At 36.0% G+C, this 16,750-nt stretch overlaps 1 protein-coding gene and 1 long non-coding RNA gene across 3 annotated transcripts in view; one reads left to right on the top strand and one right to left on the bottom strand.

Moving 5' to 3' along the window:
• The window catches only part of PTPRG (protein tyrosine phosphatase receptor type G), a 743,963-nt gene extending 727,974 nt beyond the window's left edge, over positions 1-15,989 (top strand). The window contains exons 27-30 of one of the 2 annotated variants that reach the window (XM_003273634.3): positions 2,954-3,100; positions 4,103-4,245; positions 14,149-14,284; positions 14,854-15,989. In XM_003273634.3, coding sequence (XP_003273682.1) covers positions 2,954-3,100; positions 4,103-4,245; positions 14,149-14,284; positions 14,854-15,000 — 573 coding nt within the window. In that variant the 3' untranslated portion in view covers positions 15,001-15,989. The remainder of the gene's footprint in view (positions 1-2,953; positions 3,101-4,102; positions 4,246-14,148; positions 14,285-14,853) is intronic. The other variant, XM_003273635.3, reaches the window with a different exon arrangement.
• Positions 1-16,501, bottom strand: part of LOC105738821 — a 40,282-nt gene extending 23,781 nt beyond the window's left edge. Inside the window, exon 1 of the long non-coding RNA XR_004027602.1 lies at positions 16,394-16,501. This is a non-coding gene — a long non-coding RNA (uncharacterized LOC105738821). The remainder of the gene's footprint in view (positions 1-16,393) is intronic.
• Positions 16,502-16,750: the final 249 nt, after the last annotated feature.

The following is a 16,750-nucleotide window of genomic DNA, read 5'->3' as shown; positions in this document are numbered from 1 at the left end:
TCAGATTAATGAGTTTTTTAATCAAGGAAGAACAGCATGTGACTGAACCCCCAGTCTTGGTGACATGCATTTGACTGTGTGCCCAGTCAGTAGGAACTTCTTCACTTTGTCGCATTTTGCTCCAGCTTCAGGATACCAAGACTGCTTCTGTATGATGGAATGGCAACAAAGTTGAGAATCTTAAAACTAAAAGCTGGAGTGTAAATTTTCAAATTAGCTGGCAATAGGGTCTACTCTGTTTGGCATGTGGAAATTGGAGGCACTTAGGGTTGTTAAAACGTTCATTTGTTGGATGAATCAGTATTTTGTTATTGTCACTTAACAGAGGGCAATCACCATAAAGCATCTATCCAGCAGCTCATTTGTATGGGAAGGCTGGAGGGAGACTGGACGAAATAAGTGGATACATGTTCTGCAGACACTGAGGATATAAGAACATGGCATCTCAGTGTCTCTCTGAGGCCTCGGAAGGCTAGATTAGAATCATATATAACTGACCTCTCAGTTCTGAGATGGAGAGTTTCATCATTGCACAGTTTTTCCTAAAGATTGATATCTCTGAGTTCTTTTTGTTTGTTGTATTATTACTGCTATACCTTTACCAAGTCATAATTCTGTAAGGAGCCCAAAAGTCACTGCTTCCTAACTCACAAAGTACTGATATAGATGCCCAGATATCTTTGACCTATAAATATACTTGTAAGCAAAACAGTCATGAGACCAGTGTGCCTGCTAAATTAAGAAGTAGCATTTATTTTTCTTAGACTTTCAAGATGAACCATTTTTCTACCTTTCTTCTACCATAACTCAAATCCCTTTGGTAGCCTTTAAGCTAGTTAATTTACTATTCATGTTATCATCATAGTATTTCTTTAAGGTAAGTAGTTTTTATTCTCACTTTTCAGATATGGAAATTAAGGTTCAGATTAATTTACCCAGGATCACATCATAAATCCTATGCTTAATCTGTGCATATTTGTTACATTTAGATGCCCTGTTCATTACCTTATGTCTTTAATATCTGTGTCCTTGGACAAAACCCACGACAGTTACAGACTTCTTTTGTATAGACTAAACCCAGTTGCTAATCTGTTTCCCCTTATGCTGAGCTTTAAAAATAAAAATGTACTTGGCAATAAGCTATATTGAAACTTGAAAGGGTGATAAGTCTCATTGGACGTTGGCTCATTTCTAATGCAACAATGTAAGATTAAACAAGGCCTTCTTTGTTTTGAACATTATTCAGAATTATTTCTGACTTCAATGATAGTAGCTAGGCATCCTCAGGAAAATGCCCATAGAAACCTATATACTACAGGAAAACTACAGTTTGCCACTGGAGCTGATTAGGATACGTGGTGTACATCATAATCATATTTCTCACAGTCTCCAACCTATGCAACAATTAACTTTCTCTTAGGCATCCATAGTTTTTAGGGATAGAATTCAAGTACCAAGCCTGCATATCTATTTTTAATCTTAAAATGGATGAACATTTAAAGCTTGCCTGATTCAAGGCTGAAAGACTTTCTATGTTATCCCCTCTTGAAATATAACATTGACAGATTTCTTTTAAAACTGCCTTGTACATACAGCCAACCTACTTACTCACACACAATCTTCCAGAAAAGTTCTATCCCTAACCATTTATTAGCAGTGTGACTTTAGATAATTTATGGACCCCCCTCCCCAAGGCCTTGTGTCCTCATCTGTAAAGACAGGTGATAAAAAATCTCCTCAGGGTTAATATACAAAATTTGTACAGAACTCATACAACTCAATAGTAGAATCATGAAATACCTGATTTAAAAATGGGCAAAAGACCTGAATAGACATTTCTCCAAGGAAGACATAAAGATGGCCAAAAGGTATATGAAAAGATGCTCAATCTCATTAATTTTCAGGGAAATGCAAGTCAAAATACCCCACACCCATTAGGATAGCTATTAAAAACAATCAAAAGATAGCAAATGCTGGTGAGGGTAACAAAGAAAAGAAAACTCTCACACACTGTTGGTGGGAATGTAGACTGGTAGAGCCATGATGGAAAACTGTCTGGAGGTTTCTAAATAAATTAAAAATAGAACTACCATAAGACCCAGCAGTCCTTCTTGTGGGCATATACCCAAAGGAAGTGAAATCAACACCTCGTAAAGATATTTGCACTCCCCTGTTCATTGCAGCATTATTAGCAATCGCCAAGATATGGAAACAACCTAAGTTTCCATCAACAGATAAATGGATAAAGAAATTGTGGGGTAGGGAGGAAATGGGAAGATGTAAAATAAATCAAGAGGATACAAAACAACAGATGAGGAAGAACAAGTTTAGAGATCTCATATCCAACATGAGGACTACAGGTAATAAAATTGCACTGTATTTGGGAATCATGCCAATATTGAGTACATTTTAGCTGTTCCTGCCACAAAAACGAAAGTGAGATGATGGGTATGTTAATTTGCTCCTAACTATAGTAACCCTTTTACTATCTGTATGTATCCAACGTCATACTAAAAATATACAAGAAGACTTACAATGTTTATGAAAGTCCTTTGCAAAATGCATTTCAACTACAGAATTATTAACGTAATCCATAGGAAATAATTAGCATGTCTTGATTGCTTAAGCAATTGTGAAATAACAAAATTAACTGACCTAGATCCTGCTTCCTTTTTTACTATGTCAACATTACAGAATACTTCTCAACTGTAATAAGTCCCCTATAGTGGGAGTGTTTCAGGTTGCTACACTAACAGGTGAGAGATGCTAGAAAATGATTATCAAAATATATTTTACAATAGAATACAATAACCATTCAACTTGGTGTAATTCCATGGGAACATATAACTCTATGAATTCAGTTTAAAAGATGGCTTGAGAAATTAGTATGCAAGAAATAGAAAATAAGCCCTTGACAGAACTGCAGAGGCTTTTTTTTTTTTGGATCCCAAAGGCAGAAGATGAGTTTGTGTACTGGCCAAGTCGAGAAGAATCCATGAACTGTGAGGCCTTTACCGTCACCCTTATCAGCAAAGACAGACTGTGCCTCTCTAATGAAGAACAAATTATCATCCATGACTTTATCCTTGAAGCTACACAGGTAACCTAAACCTCAGTTCCTTATTAATAGCCATACCTGGACCCTGGATCATCATTCTAAGTAATAATGAAATAATTTACCACCCTCAAGCCAGGCTCAGGCATTTGAGTAAGACTTAATTTTAAATAATGTACATTTTCCGTTTTTCTTCCTTCAAATATTTGCTTTTTCCAGCTGGCTAGATGAAATGTAACAGTTCCTCTGATTCAGCATGCATACAAATAGGTCTGGTGACCTAATTATAAAAACAATATACTAGAGCTCAATATTTTCTTTGCCATCAGAAATGTAAGCTTTGCAATGTGTTGCAGAGATGATAATACTAAGTTTTTTTAAGTAAATATTTTGCTGCCTTCTTGTGGGATGAGTAAGGGTGGGGGGGCTCTTATATTAGTAATTTAAAGGATGAGCCCCTTCCTTGTTTTCCTTTAAGTTTATAAATAAGAAAATAGAGTAGAATATAAGGTCTTTAATAATTTATTGTCACTTGAAATTTTTGACTAAGCCAAATGAATTGTTTCACTAGCATGACCTACTTGGTTGTTTGTTTTGAGACAGGGTCTCACTCACAATGGCATCATCAAAGCTCAATGTAACCCCAGACTCCTGGGCTCAAGTGATCCTTTCACATCAGCCTCCCGAATAGCAAAGACTACAGGCACGTGCCATATGACTGGTTAATTTTTTTTATTATTTTTTTAGAGACAGGTCTCCCGGTGTTGCCCAGGTGGGTCTTGAACTCCTGGCCTCAAGCAATCCTTCCCACCTTGGCCTCCCAAAGTGCTGAATTACAGGCACGAACCACTATGCTTAGCCATGCTTTTTTTAAAAAAAAAAAAAAAAACCTTCCTGGTATTTTTCTTCTTTCCAGCTGCGGTTTGGTTAACACAACATTGTTGAGAGTTACCTATAACACATGCTTTCTCAGGAGCAAGTTCTATCATTAGATTGTAGATATGTGAAATAAAGGAAGGGATTTGACCCATGTTGTATTGGTTACAGGATGACTATGTCTTAGAAGTTCGGCACTTTCAGTGTCCCAAATGGCCTAACCCAGATGCCCCCATAAGTAGTACCTTTGAACTTATCAACGTCATCAAGGAAGAGGCCTTAACAAGGGATGGCCCCACCATTGTTCATGATGAGTATGTATCTGTTTCTTAATTTTAAACTGTAGACAGTTTTTTTGTTTAATTTCTTGTTGAAAGCAGTAGAAAAGGAAGCCAGAATTTGAAAACCTATCTACAAGCTCAGCTTGTGACAACTCCATGTTATTTCTAATGTGGACATGTACAAAGTGGTGTTGCTCTGCTTACATTTTAACATGTCAAACTCTTCCAAGACTCCAGGTTCTTCCAGAGTATGTGTTCTAGAAAGGGGAAAGTATTCTATCTTAGCCTACAGAAGTAGACCTGCATGCATTTAGAGGTGTTATGTGTTGGTAACAAATGAGTAAATTAGTAACTGTTTACATTAATTAAATACTTTTTTAAAATCCTTACACTGAATTTCAAACACTTGTTAGGGAAATTAACCTTTAAAAATATGACCTAGTTGATGAGTAGAGATAAACTACTAGTATTAATGATAATACTTAAAGTTCATGATGTGTTTTAAAGTCTACAGTACTGTCTTTGGGGATTTAAAGATGAAGAATATGAATCTCAAAGAGAAAAATAACTTGCACCTGGTCTCAGAGCTTCTAAGTGTCACAATGGTATCCCAGTCCAGCACCTTTCCACTTTAATAAGAAGGAAAGGGTCATAAATATATCTTATTGTATATAGATATTTGGAGCCAAACTTCATGGCCTATAAGTCAGTTGTATAATTGAATCGTTTCAAATCTCACAAACCTTTAGCCAATATGGAATCAATTTTACGTTCCCATTTTTATTTTAGTTCCAAGGTAGCTCTTGGTCAGCAGCATTCATTATGTTCATTAAATTACCAACTAGCTACCCAAGTAGCATAAAGTATTAATAAATTTGAAAGTGAAGCTTATTGTGAAGTCTTTTTTTCCTTGCACTAATGCTGTAACACGAAGTACACAAGGGCTCAGCACCTTCACCCCAAATCACAGTACTCTCCCACTTGAAGTAATGTGTACTAGCTGCTTCCAAAAAATTTTACAGTCTTTCAAAATGTTGGCCTGACTCTTAATTAGTAAGGTGAAAAATTAAGATTTGAAAAGCATTACAGTTGAAACATTAATTAAATAGCACACTAAGATCACTGGAAATGTGACAACCATCAACAGTGTTTAAATAGCACAGCCTCAAAATAACTGGGGAGTTGCTACTGAACTAAAACTTTGTGGTATGCAGTTACGGCACAAAGTTTTAGGGCATTTTCTAGAATTCCTGGGTTTTACCAGCTCTTATCATCTCTTGTCATCAAATTCTAATGTTACTGCCAAGTTACATGACTGATTTTGCTGTTACGGTAGTACTCCGAGGTGTTTTGTCCTGAAGTCAGTAATGCACCTAATCTTATATTTTAGGGTAAGAAAAGAGGAAAAGAAAAATAACCAACAGTTAAATACTAAACAGAAGTGTTTGAGTCACTTATCTTTATTCAACTTTTGAGTATATTTGTCTTATTTAGTGATTTTTATGTCACATGCTGAATATATATCCCCTCCGGAATTAATCAAATGTATACAGGCCTCATTCTTAGGCCTATATACAAAAAGAGCAAATTAATCCTAAACCAGTAGATCTGCAAATATCATATAGGTGAGATGCCTTAAAAGCCACCAGTAGAAATGTATTAATTCATTTATCTAGTATCTGCAGGGGATAAGTTTATTCCATTGAAATTATTGAAGAGAAACTTTAAAATTTTTAAACAGTTGCTAACTCTAGTGAAATACTCTGAACACCAGTTCCTTTTCAGTTTCCATCTTACCTACTTTCTGTACCTCTAAACATCACTTCCTGATGGCCTACAAACACGTCAAATTCAGCACTGCTAAAACCAAACTCATCTTCCCTGCCTGCCCCAATCATCAACTTAAATATCAGAGTTCTTTTTGAGTCTCCCTCACCTCCAAGTCTAATTGGCCACCAAGTCTTCTTGGTGCCATCCATTCTTTCAATAGACTTTTCAAAATCTTTTACAATCTAGTGTAAAGTTTACATTTCCAGCTATCAATCATTCCAATCTGCCACTGAAGTACTTCCTGCATACCACCTTGCCCCTGCAAATCCTCTTTCCTCTGAGCACCCTTTCATTCAACACACAGTTCAAAAGTCAATCTGAGACTCTAATTCATCCCAGAGGTGCTAAGCAAAATCATTAACATGACATCCATACCAGATAAATGTCATTCCTGCTTATCATATCACACCATAATTATTTGTGTACATGACTGTCACTCTCACATTGCTGAGGCCAGCAATGGTAATTTATTCATCCCAGTCTCCACCGGGTGAAACCCAATGCCTGGGACAGCGTGGGTACTAGATAAGTATTTGCACGAATGGGTATGTGTTTTAAATTGTGATGACTTACAAACTATTAAGTATATGTACCCCTATACAAATTGTCCCCAGAAAGCCTTGCTTTTTGTCTCATTTATTGTTCAAAGTCATTTTGGCTGCTTAAATTCTTCTTTTCAAAGTGTTTTTAAGCTCTGTCAAAAGCAGGAGTGAACAGGCTTGGAGAGAAGGCCTGCACGCATTTGATATGTGAGGCAGAGAGTTGAACTTTTAGTGTGCAAATGCTGTGACATCTATTTGGTCTTCATAGAGATCTTTTTAACACCTACTTTTGGGGGTGGCAGGTGGTTGTGGGGGTCTCCAGTGTGTCCCAGGTGGATGACATTTCTAGATAAGTGAGCTAAGAATAAAATTCCTAGCCAAAAAGTAAACTGCTTCTATTTGAGGACAGGCACAGCTTAAAGACAAACTGCTTCATTCTCAGCATTCTATAGTCAACTGTTCAAGATTATTCTGCTCAGAGGCTGATCTGCATCATTACTGTTAAATTTTAAAAACAGCCTGTGTTCCCACAGAAGATGTTTAGAACATAAGCATGGGACAGCTGTAGATCAGACCTCACCCAAATTACTCCATTTACTCACAGACTGAAGAAGAGTTCCCTTTGCAAATACTTAATTAATCACTGTGGAGATACATTTATCACCCTACTGGATAGCATAATAATATAAAAATACTATCTATCTGCCTTATTCACACCCATTCTGTCATGAGTGGACAATCAAAAAGAGTTTTCCAGAAGTACATGACATGTGATAACGTCACTTTTAGGGCTAATCGTATTTTAACATTTTCTCAGTTTTAATTTCTAATACAGTAAATATTGACATATACAGCCCAAATCCCTTGGAGGTCCTCAATAATTTTTTATTTTAATTTGGCCCTGAGATCGAAGAGTCTAAAGACTGCTGAGATATTCTTTAAGTGACACAAAGCATATGGACTGTTTTCTATAGCAAAGGCTGCAAAGACACCCACAAATCATAACTAATTCCAGTATTTTCGCTTTCACTGAGAGCCTTATGGAAGGCTTTCATGTTGTCATTCTTCCCTAAGATTGATACTTATTCAAGCTTCAATTTTTTTGTTTTCCTTTCTGCCCTACTGATTTCAAAGGGAAGCTGCATTTCTTCACAGTGTCAGGGTTATAACTCCGGATTGCAATCTTGGTTATGATTTTAAAAACAAAGTATTAAAAGGTACAATAATTATAAGTAAATATATGAAATATAGTGAAAATGGTTAAATGCCCACAGGTATTACCCTGACTATACAAGGAACCACAGTGTGTTTTAAAATGAATATAGACAGAGCACTTAAAAAAAATTACTGTACTTCAGGAACTTAAAGTACTTTCATTTCTTTTGTAAAAATCTTTGAAGTAAAGGCAGAGAAAGATGAAAAAAATCGGGTTTTTTTCTTAACTCACTAGTTAAATAAGTATTACTTTTAATGGACCCCTTAGAGGAAGTGGCAAACAAAATATCAAAGCCAGTGAATTTATATACTACTCTGATTTTACCTAGGTTATAGATTACTTATATCACTTTTGCACCAAGTCCCTGTAGTTCTAAATGCAAATCCATGAAACTTGATGAACATTCTTTTTTTTTTTTTTTGAGATGGAGTCTTGCTCTGTCACCCAGGCTGGAGTGCAGTGGCGTAATCTCGGCTCACTGCAAGCTCCACCTCCCGGGTTCACGCCATTCTCCTGCCTCAGCTGCCCGAGTAGCTGGGACTACAGGCGCCCACCACCACGCCCGGCTAATTTTTTGTATTTTTTAGTAGAGACGGGGTTTCACCATGTTAGCCAGGATGGCCTCTATCTCCTGACCTCGTGATCCGCCCGCCTCAGCCTCCCAAAGTGCTGGGATTACAAGCATGAGCCACTGCGCCCGGCCATGAACATTCTTTAATCCCACTTAGTTCCTAAACTTTTGAAAGAGAATACCCTTGCTTTTTGTCTTTGCTCTGTCATTATGTTTGGTATGCAGAAGATATTTAAAAGTATCTGTGCATTTGATTGATTTGACTTGCGAGTTTCTTGTCATGTTTAAGCCATATTGTATAAATACTTCTTTAATTTTACTGCTTATTTAAGCGTTGCTAAATACAGGCAAGGCAACCCATGGAAAGGTGAGAATAATCTCACATGGAGTGCATGCATACTCCGTAAAAACATACATGTTACCTGACTTTTCTATCTGGCTGGCCACACATAGCTTTGAAAGAGCTAAGAAAAAAAGGGGGATTCTTAAGTTTAACCATTTCACTAGAACAGATTAAACAAATGTTAAATTCTTCCCCTCCTAAACAAAATCAGTACAAATGACTTCTTTTTAATACTATGCTAAAATAAGGTCAACTCAGTACAATTTAGAATCTGAGGGAAAACAACATGCTGAACAAGAACCAAAAACCACAATAAATCAGAGTTAATAGAGCAATCATAATAGGGTATTAAAATATATCCTCAGAGATCTAAAGGAAGATTTTATGAAATGAAGAAGATTTATTATGAAATAGGAACAAATTAGGCCAAAGAATGAGAAAATATATTAATTCATGAAACTAAAAACTTAAAAGATAGATAGATAGGATACTAGTGGAGTGTAGAATTGAAATAAAACTAGAATATGGAAGCCACATACAGAAGTTCTAATGTGTCTAAAAAGTTATCCATGGGGCAATAAAAGACAGGTTAAAGAGGAAGAAATAACAGCTGAGGTTTTCTAAAAACAGAATAAAGTATTCAGTTCTTAAACTGAGCAACCAGGATACATTTGATCAGTAGCATTCAGAGAGATTTGAATACCACAGTTAACAAGCCTGATCTAATAGTGATATAGAGAAGTTTGCACCCAAGAGAGACTGTACGGAGAGACCTAGAGTCTCTTCAAACACAAATGGTTTATTCATATACATTGGCCACAAATGGAATTTCAATACATTCCCCCAAAACAGATACCATACAAGGCCACATTCATTGATTACAACCCACTTATATTAGAAACCACCAGTGAAATAACATCCCAAATCCTTATAACTAGAAACAACTAGAAACTGAAATCCTTACATCTAGGAGTGCTTATAAATAATTCATGGATCAAAGATGTAACCAAAATAAGTATTTCACAATGTCTAAGACTAAATGATGATGAAGGCACCGCATTTCAAAACCTGGTGAAATGGAGCCAAACTGTACTTGAAAAAAAAAAAACAGCCTGTGTAAACTCTACATATTAGAAAGGTTAAAAATAAACAAACCAAGCATTCAGCTGAAGCCAGAAAAAGCACCAGATAAATCAACAAAAAGTACAAGGAATTAAAAGCAAATAGTAATGAAAATGGGGGCTGGAAGGCGATAGTAAAATTTAAGCAATAAATAGTTTAATAAGAGATACAGTTTTGGAAATATGATGAAGGAAAAAAATCTACCGTTTATCTGTAGCTACATTAAAAACATTCAAGAATTGGCCGGGCACAGTGACTCACACCTATAATCCCTGCACTTTGGGAGGCCAAGGCGGGCAGATCACCAGGTCAGGAGTTCAAGACCAGCCTGGCCAACATGGGAAACCCGGTCTCTACTAAAAATAAAAAAAATTAGCTGGACATAGTGGCAGGCGCCAGTAATCCCAGTACTTGGGAGGCTGAGGCAGGAGAATCGTTTGAACCTGGGAGGCAGAGTTTGCAGTGAACCAAGATCGCACCATTGCACTCCAGCCTGGGCGACAGGGTGATTGATACTCCATCACCAAAAAAAAAATTCGAAAGTTCTTAATTTGCTTAGGTGCGATAGTGTGTTTTCTTTAAATGCTTATCTTTTAGAGTTTGATACTAAATTATGACTAAAACACCTGAGATTTGCTTCAATATATATTGGAGAAGAAACAGAAATGAAATGAGAATGGCCATGAGCTGTTGATCATTATAACTGAATGATGACTACATGAATGCTACTGTACTATTAGGCTTTGGTGTCTGTTTAACATTTTCTATAATAAAAAGCTAAAAATAATACATATTTTAAAAGAAATAAAATAAGCATTTAAGACTTTATAACTCTATACTAATAAATGTTTAAGCCTAGAAATAAGCATAGTAAAATAACATTTAGTGAACACATGGTATGTGGTGTGTGCCAATCTCTGTTCTGAGCCATTTACATGTATCAGCTCAATTTTAAACTCTAGTCTCACTGTGCGATCTTGGCCAGTTACTTCACCTGAATGTGCCTTATTTATTCAACCTCAAATGGAGATAATACTGGTACCCATACCATAGGGCTACTGTGAGGACTAAGTCAGTACATGTAAATACCTGTAAGAGAACATGGCGCATAAAGTACAACACATGTTAGTGATCACTAAGAACTGAATAAAAGAATGAGTTTTCCACATGTTAGGGCCCACAAGTCCTGGCCAAGGCTACATATGAACAGTAACACACAGAATATTTAATGCAATGTTGATTTAAACAAACAAGGCTTAGCACCAGAATGGAAATGTATAGGCCAAGCTTGCTTATTTGAACACCGATGCAAAAATGACAATAAAAAGCTGTCTAATAAAACCCAGTATATTAAAAGAATTACACATCATGAAAAACTTATCCTAGTAATGTAGAGCTGGTGTTAAGCTTTTGATATATTACCAAAAGTTTATCAGTGAATTCAGGACATTTTTAGAGACATTTCAAAAAAAAAATCAATAGATATTGAAAAGCGTACAATAAAACAACACCCATTCATGACCCCCCCAAAAAAAACACTTAAGAGTAAAAATAGAAAGCATCCTCTTTACCTTTATAATTGTTATTTACTAGATGCATATTAGCAAACATTTTAATATTAAAAACTTAGAAGCTTGAACATTTAAGATACATGATACTTGCTTTCAGTGCTAGTACGTAAGCCTGTCTAGGTGCTAGCCGACACAGTAAAAGCAGAAGATAGAAGGAGCACAAAACTTGAAAAGAGGGAAAATTCGCATTATTGGCAGATAAAGATGTGGTCGACTACCTAGAGAATCCACAAACTGTTAAAACTTAAGCAGCGTTCTTCTGTTTGACCGGATACAATTTCGCCATGTGAAAATCAGTAACTTTCCCATGCAGGAAGTGAAACCAAACAGAAAATGTTATCACAAAAGGAGGCCATTAATAGGGGTAACAAATTCTAAAGTACCTAAAAATTAACCAAAAATGGAATTGGCAAAGACTATAAAGAAAACTATAAAACCTAGTTAAAAGCTATAAAAGGCCTGAATAAATGGAGAAAAGACATCGTGTTCATGAAGAGAAAAACTCAAGATTGAAAAGATGGTAATTTTCTCAGATCCATCTGTATATTCAGTGCAACCTAATCAAAATCCCAACAAAAATGTTTGTGTTCCTTAACAATCTGGTTTCAAAATTACTATGAAACACGATGGAGTCGGGTGGAAGGTCAGAGTTATTTGGACATAAGTGTACCAGTAAAAAATGTTAACAATCTGGTTTCTAAATTACTATGAAACACGATGGAGTTGGGTGGAAGGTCAGAGTTATTTGGACATAAGTGTACCAGTAAAAAAGGAAAATTATATGTTTGAATCACTAAAAACAATGCGAAGTAAATGTAGAGACAGCCAAGACTATTACAGAAACTTGCTTTATCAGATATCAAGACTTATTAAGGAATTGGGATACATGTGGGGAGGTACAAAAAATAGACAAACAGAATAAAAGGTCAAAATAGAGTTCAGAAATAGGCTTGCATATATAAGAATGTAGTACATGATAAAAAGGAAGCTGATGTCAGTGAGAAAAGATCACACTGTAAAATAAGAAGTGCTGGGACAACTGGTTATCCAATGGAAACATAACTATCAGACCCCTTCCTTACATCAAAGCAAGAATAAGACTCAGATGAATTAGACAATTAAATGTAAAAAAGTAAAATTAGAACATGTAGGAGAGTATCTTTAAAATACAAGGTTAGAGAAAGCATTCTCAAACAAGATTCCAATAAAAGCCAAAAATAAAAGATTTATCAAGTTGATTACATCTAAACTGTACTTCCGTATAACAAAATGACCACAAACAATGTTAAGAGAAACAGATCGGGGGGAAAACAACTCACAAGTACTACAGACACTATAAAAATAACTCCTATATAAATCAATTTGAAAGAGGCAAACTTAGTAGAAAAGTGTTAATTAGGCAATTTCAGAAGAGGAAATATAGATGGTCAGTATTCATAAAAAGACATTCAGCCTCCCTGGTAGTCAAGGAAATGTAAATTAAAACCCTAGTAAGATACAGTCTTCCACTCTTCAGATTGGCAAAAGTGTTTCAAGTTTAAAATGATGAGGAGAAGCAAGTGTTCTCATGCTGGGAATAGTACGAACAGGTAACAACCACTTGGGAAAGAAATATGGCAGTATCTTTAAAACTAAAGATGGGCATACCTGTGACCCTAGCCCTTCTACTCAGTACCTATGCTAAAGTCCACAAATTCAAACAAGCTAAATGTCCATCTAGAAGGTAAACCTGGTATGCATGTGGCAGATGAAATAATGAGTTGAACTGAAATGTAGTGATATACCTAAATCTGGAAGGCTGTATCTACATGTATAATAATTTTTACCTCTGGAGAGATTACCTCTAAAGTTGCAGGTGTGGCTAAGGTGGACTTTGGTTTTATTTGTATTAAAGATATAAAACATGTAATATTTTAATTTTCTGTAACAATTCAGAAATGACATTTAAGTTTCTCAAAAAACAATGGGCACAGGGCATCTGAACTCCAGTCTCATTTCTGCCACCAGCCAGCAACATCATCTTGAACAATTCATTTAATCCATCTGTTTTCTCATCATTAATGTGGAAACTATGTGCCATCACAGATTCTTGTGAAAAGTGGAGTTGCCAACCTGGCCTGATGGAAATTTACTACCTTTCTAAGACTTTTTTGTGAAGTAAAGAGAACCACATTTATCTTTCCAAGGATTTCATAGAAAGTGCTCTCATTAGGAAAGTTCCACTTCAGTGCCAAAATAATTATTTCATATGAAATTAATTTTGGAAATTGTCTGTTTTGAGCCATATAATTCCATTTTTTAATTTTTCGTATTCTGTAAGTTCAATTTAACTGTTTGGAATTGTTAAAAAAAATTTCAGAGCCCTTCATCACTGGCTGCTTGTCCAATAACGTCTAGTTAAGAGGTTCTCTTTATTGTTTTTTCTATTGTATCACCCAACTCATCACCAACACCAAATCATCTTTAGCTCTCCCAAGTCTACTTTTCAACCTCTCATTTCCTATTAGATATCAAGCTAAACGTCTAATGAACCAATCTGGGATATTCCACTTTCATAAACAAATCTCACCTGTATGCTAGCTTCCAAATCCCTCCCCCACCAGCATTTCATTCATTCGTGTCTTTAGAATAAATGTCAAAAGTCTACTTAGTTTCTATGAAAATACATGACAGTAATTTCATTTCAATATATTTGGTCCCTCTGTACATCTGAAATCATATCTTTTTTTTTTCTCCCCCAGGTATGGAGCAGTTTCAGCAGGAATGTTATGTGCCCTTACCACCCTGTCCCAGCAACTGGAGAATGAAAACGCTGTGGATGTTTTCCAGGTTGCAAAAATGATCAATCTTATGAGGCCTGGAGTATTCACAGACATTGTAAGTAGTTTGCTTATGTGTAAAACCTGTACTACATCAGTTGAAACTCACACTCACAGTTTAGAGCAGTAGTTCTCAACTGGGGGGTGATTTTGCCCCCCAGGGGACATTTGGCCATGTCTGGAGACTTTTTTGCTTGTCACAACTGCAGATGGATGGCATCTAGAGGATACAAGCCAGCGATGCTGCTAAGCAAACTACACAGCACAAGACAGCCCTCAACACCATAGAATTATCTGGCCCAAAATGTCAGTAGTGCTCAGGTTGAGAAGCCCTGCTTTAGAGGATAGTATTCTCTGGTTATCTTAATGAACAATCAATCAACATTGAGAATTGGTTCCAAGCTAACAGAGATCAAAAGGACATGAAGAAGGTATAGGTGTTGACTATAATGGATTCAAATGATTTTTTTAAAAGTTTCTTAGAAAAGTTTCTTAGATAACATTTATGCTATTGCTGTTTCTCTAGTGTGTTTGGTTTTCACAACTACCATTTTAATTGGTATTTCCACCTTATGTGAAATGACTAAGCTGTTCTTTGGCTCAAACTGTCTTCCTCTTGTTTTTCAGGAACAATACCAGTTCGTCTATAAAGCAATGCTTAGCTTGGTCAGCACTAAAGAAAATGGAAATGGTCCCATGACAGTGGACAAAAATGGTGCTGTTCTTATTGCAGATGAATCAGACCCTGCCGAGAGCATGGAGTCCCTAGTGTGACTGGAATCCTGAAAGGGCACTTGATTTGTAAACTTCTGAAGACTGAGAACTTTTTTGAGGCCTTTTTTGCCAGACTCTAGGTTATACAATAACCCAGTTACTTTTTTACACTGATAAAAGTTTTGATATTTATTTTTTGCCATTTTATGTCTTAATGGTATCCTACTGAGCATTTGCACCTCTGTTCATTTCACACAGTGAAACGCAATTTTACCTACTTTGCACTATATGATCAGTGTTACTGCCTATAATCTTACACAACAGCAAACCCTGATGTGACATTCCATGACAACATACATGCTACTTTTTTTTAGTTCAATACAGTGAAGGTCTTTGTTATGACAGTGAATATTGCTTTTATTATTATTATTGCTAAAGCAGTTGCATTCTACTAGCAGGCAATGCTGTACTTTTCTTCAGTCCTCCTCTCCTTTTATTTTTAGGCACTGTTCAATACTGTATGCCTTCTGTATTTTAATGGAGTGGATAACATTGTTTTCTTTTTACAGACTAGCAGGCTACTGGGAGCTAAAAAGGTCTGTTAATGTCATGGCCTTGAAACAGTTCCATTTATGCTGGTTAAGAGATCCCTTAAGAAGTTAGAAGCCTTAAGAACTGCTTCATGTGAACATCCCTTATTAGTTACAAAGTTATATTCACAGTTTTTAAAAAATGTGTCAAAATAAAGGATAACTCTGTATTACAGCTTTCACAGTAGCTATGTCGACAATGTGTGTTATTTCCAATTTTACTCTCTAAAATAGCTACATCCTAAAATCAGGGCTATCTTTAACAATAGCAAGATGGCAATATTATATACAACTCAGTTATGAGACCCTTTAGTTATTCTCCATTAATGCTTCTTAGTTTATAATACCATACCTCACAGTAGGTAGAAGAATGAAAACGTCTGCAGGTGTGTAATTTTGAAACTAGTTCTCTAAAAATTCCCTATTACTCATATAGCAATCTAATAAAAACTACCTACAGTTACTGTTTTCTTTCTTTCTTTGCCAAATGTTTTATAATAAATCTCTTAATTATATACATTCTTCTACTTAAGATTAAATTGGAAATACTGTATTAGCAAAAGTCTTGGGACTATCTAAACTCCCACACATAGATAAATCTGATTTGGAGAGAGAAATTTAAAATATTTAATTAAAGGTGATACCCACATTTTCCAGTTTTTAAAAGAGGGAGATGGCTTTGTATGCTTTTGTGTAGTTTACAACAGATACACATCAGTAAAAGATACCAATAATCATTAGAGCTCAAGGAAGTTATTTGGTGCAGCCTCTGGAGCCATATTCACCCTGCAGTGCATAATGGGAAAACTAGGAGCATTAATAAGAAATTTCAGTAGTGTTTATAAGGAAAATAAGCTACTTACTGAGATCTGTTCTTCTATTGCATGTTTGCTTTTGAGGGGCAGCTTCTGTCAAAAGTGAAATCATCACCAGAACTGGGCCTGTTAGGAAGAATAGAGGAGTTCTGTTTACTTTTTATGTCAATTAACTTCAACAAAAAGGCCACGCTGGCTGCTGTCATGCCATCTGGGTAGCATTAAACATTAATGATGATCAGCACTGAGGTTCTATTTATCTTGAATTGGCTTTCATAAAGTTTGTCAGAATGGTGCTGGAGGACCAGAATTGCTAAGGAGAAAGCAGCTATGGGCCAAGTTAAAGAATGTGAATGCAAAGGCCAGGTCAATGGAGTTTTCATAAACTACATAACTTACCAGGGT

This window comes from Nomascus leucogenys, chromosome 21, assembly GCF_006542625.1.
Source record: "Nomascus leucogenys isolate Asia chromosome 21, Asia_NLE_v1, whole genome shotgun sequence".
Taxonomy (NCBI): domain Eukaryota; kingdom Metazoa; phylum Chordata; class Mammalia; order Primates; family Hylobatidae; genus Nomascus; species Nomascus leucogenys.
The sequence above is the reverse complement of the archived record's forward strand: the minus strand, read 5'-3'. Positions and strand labels throughout refer to the sequence as shown.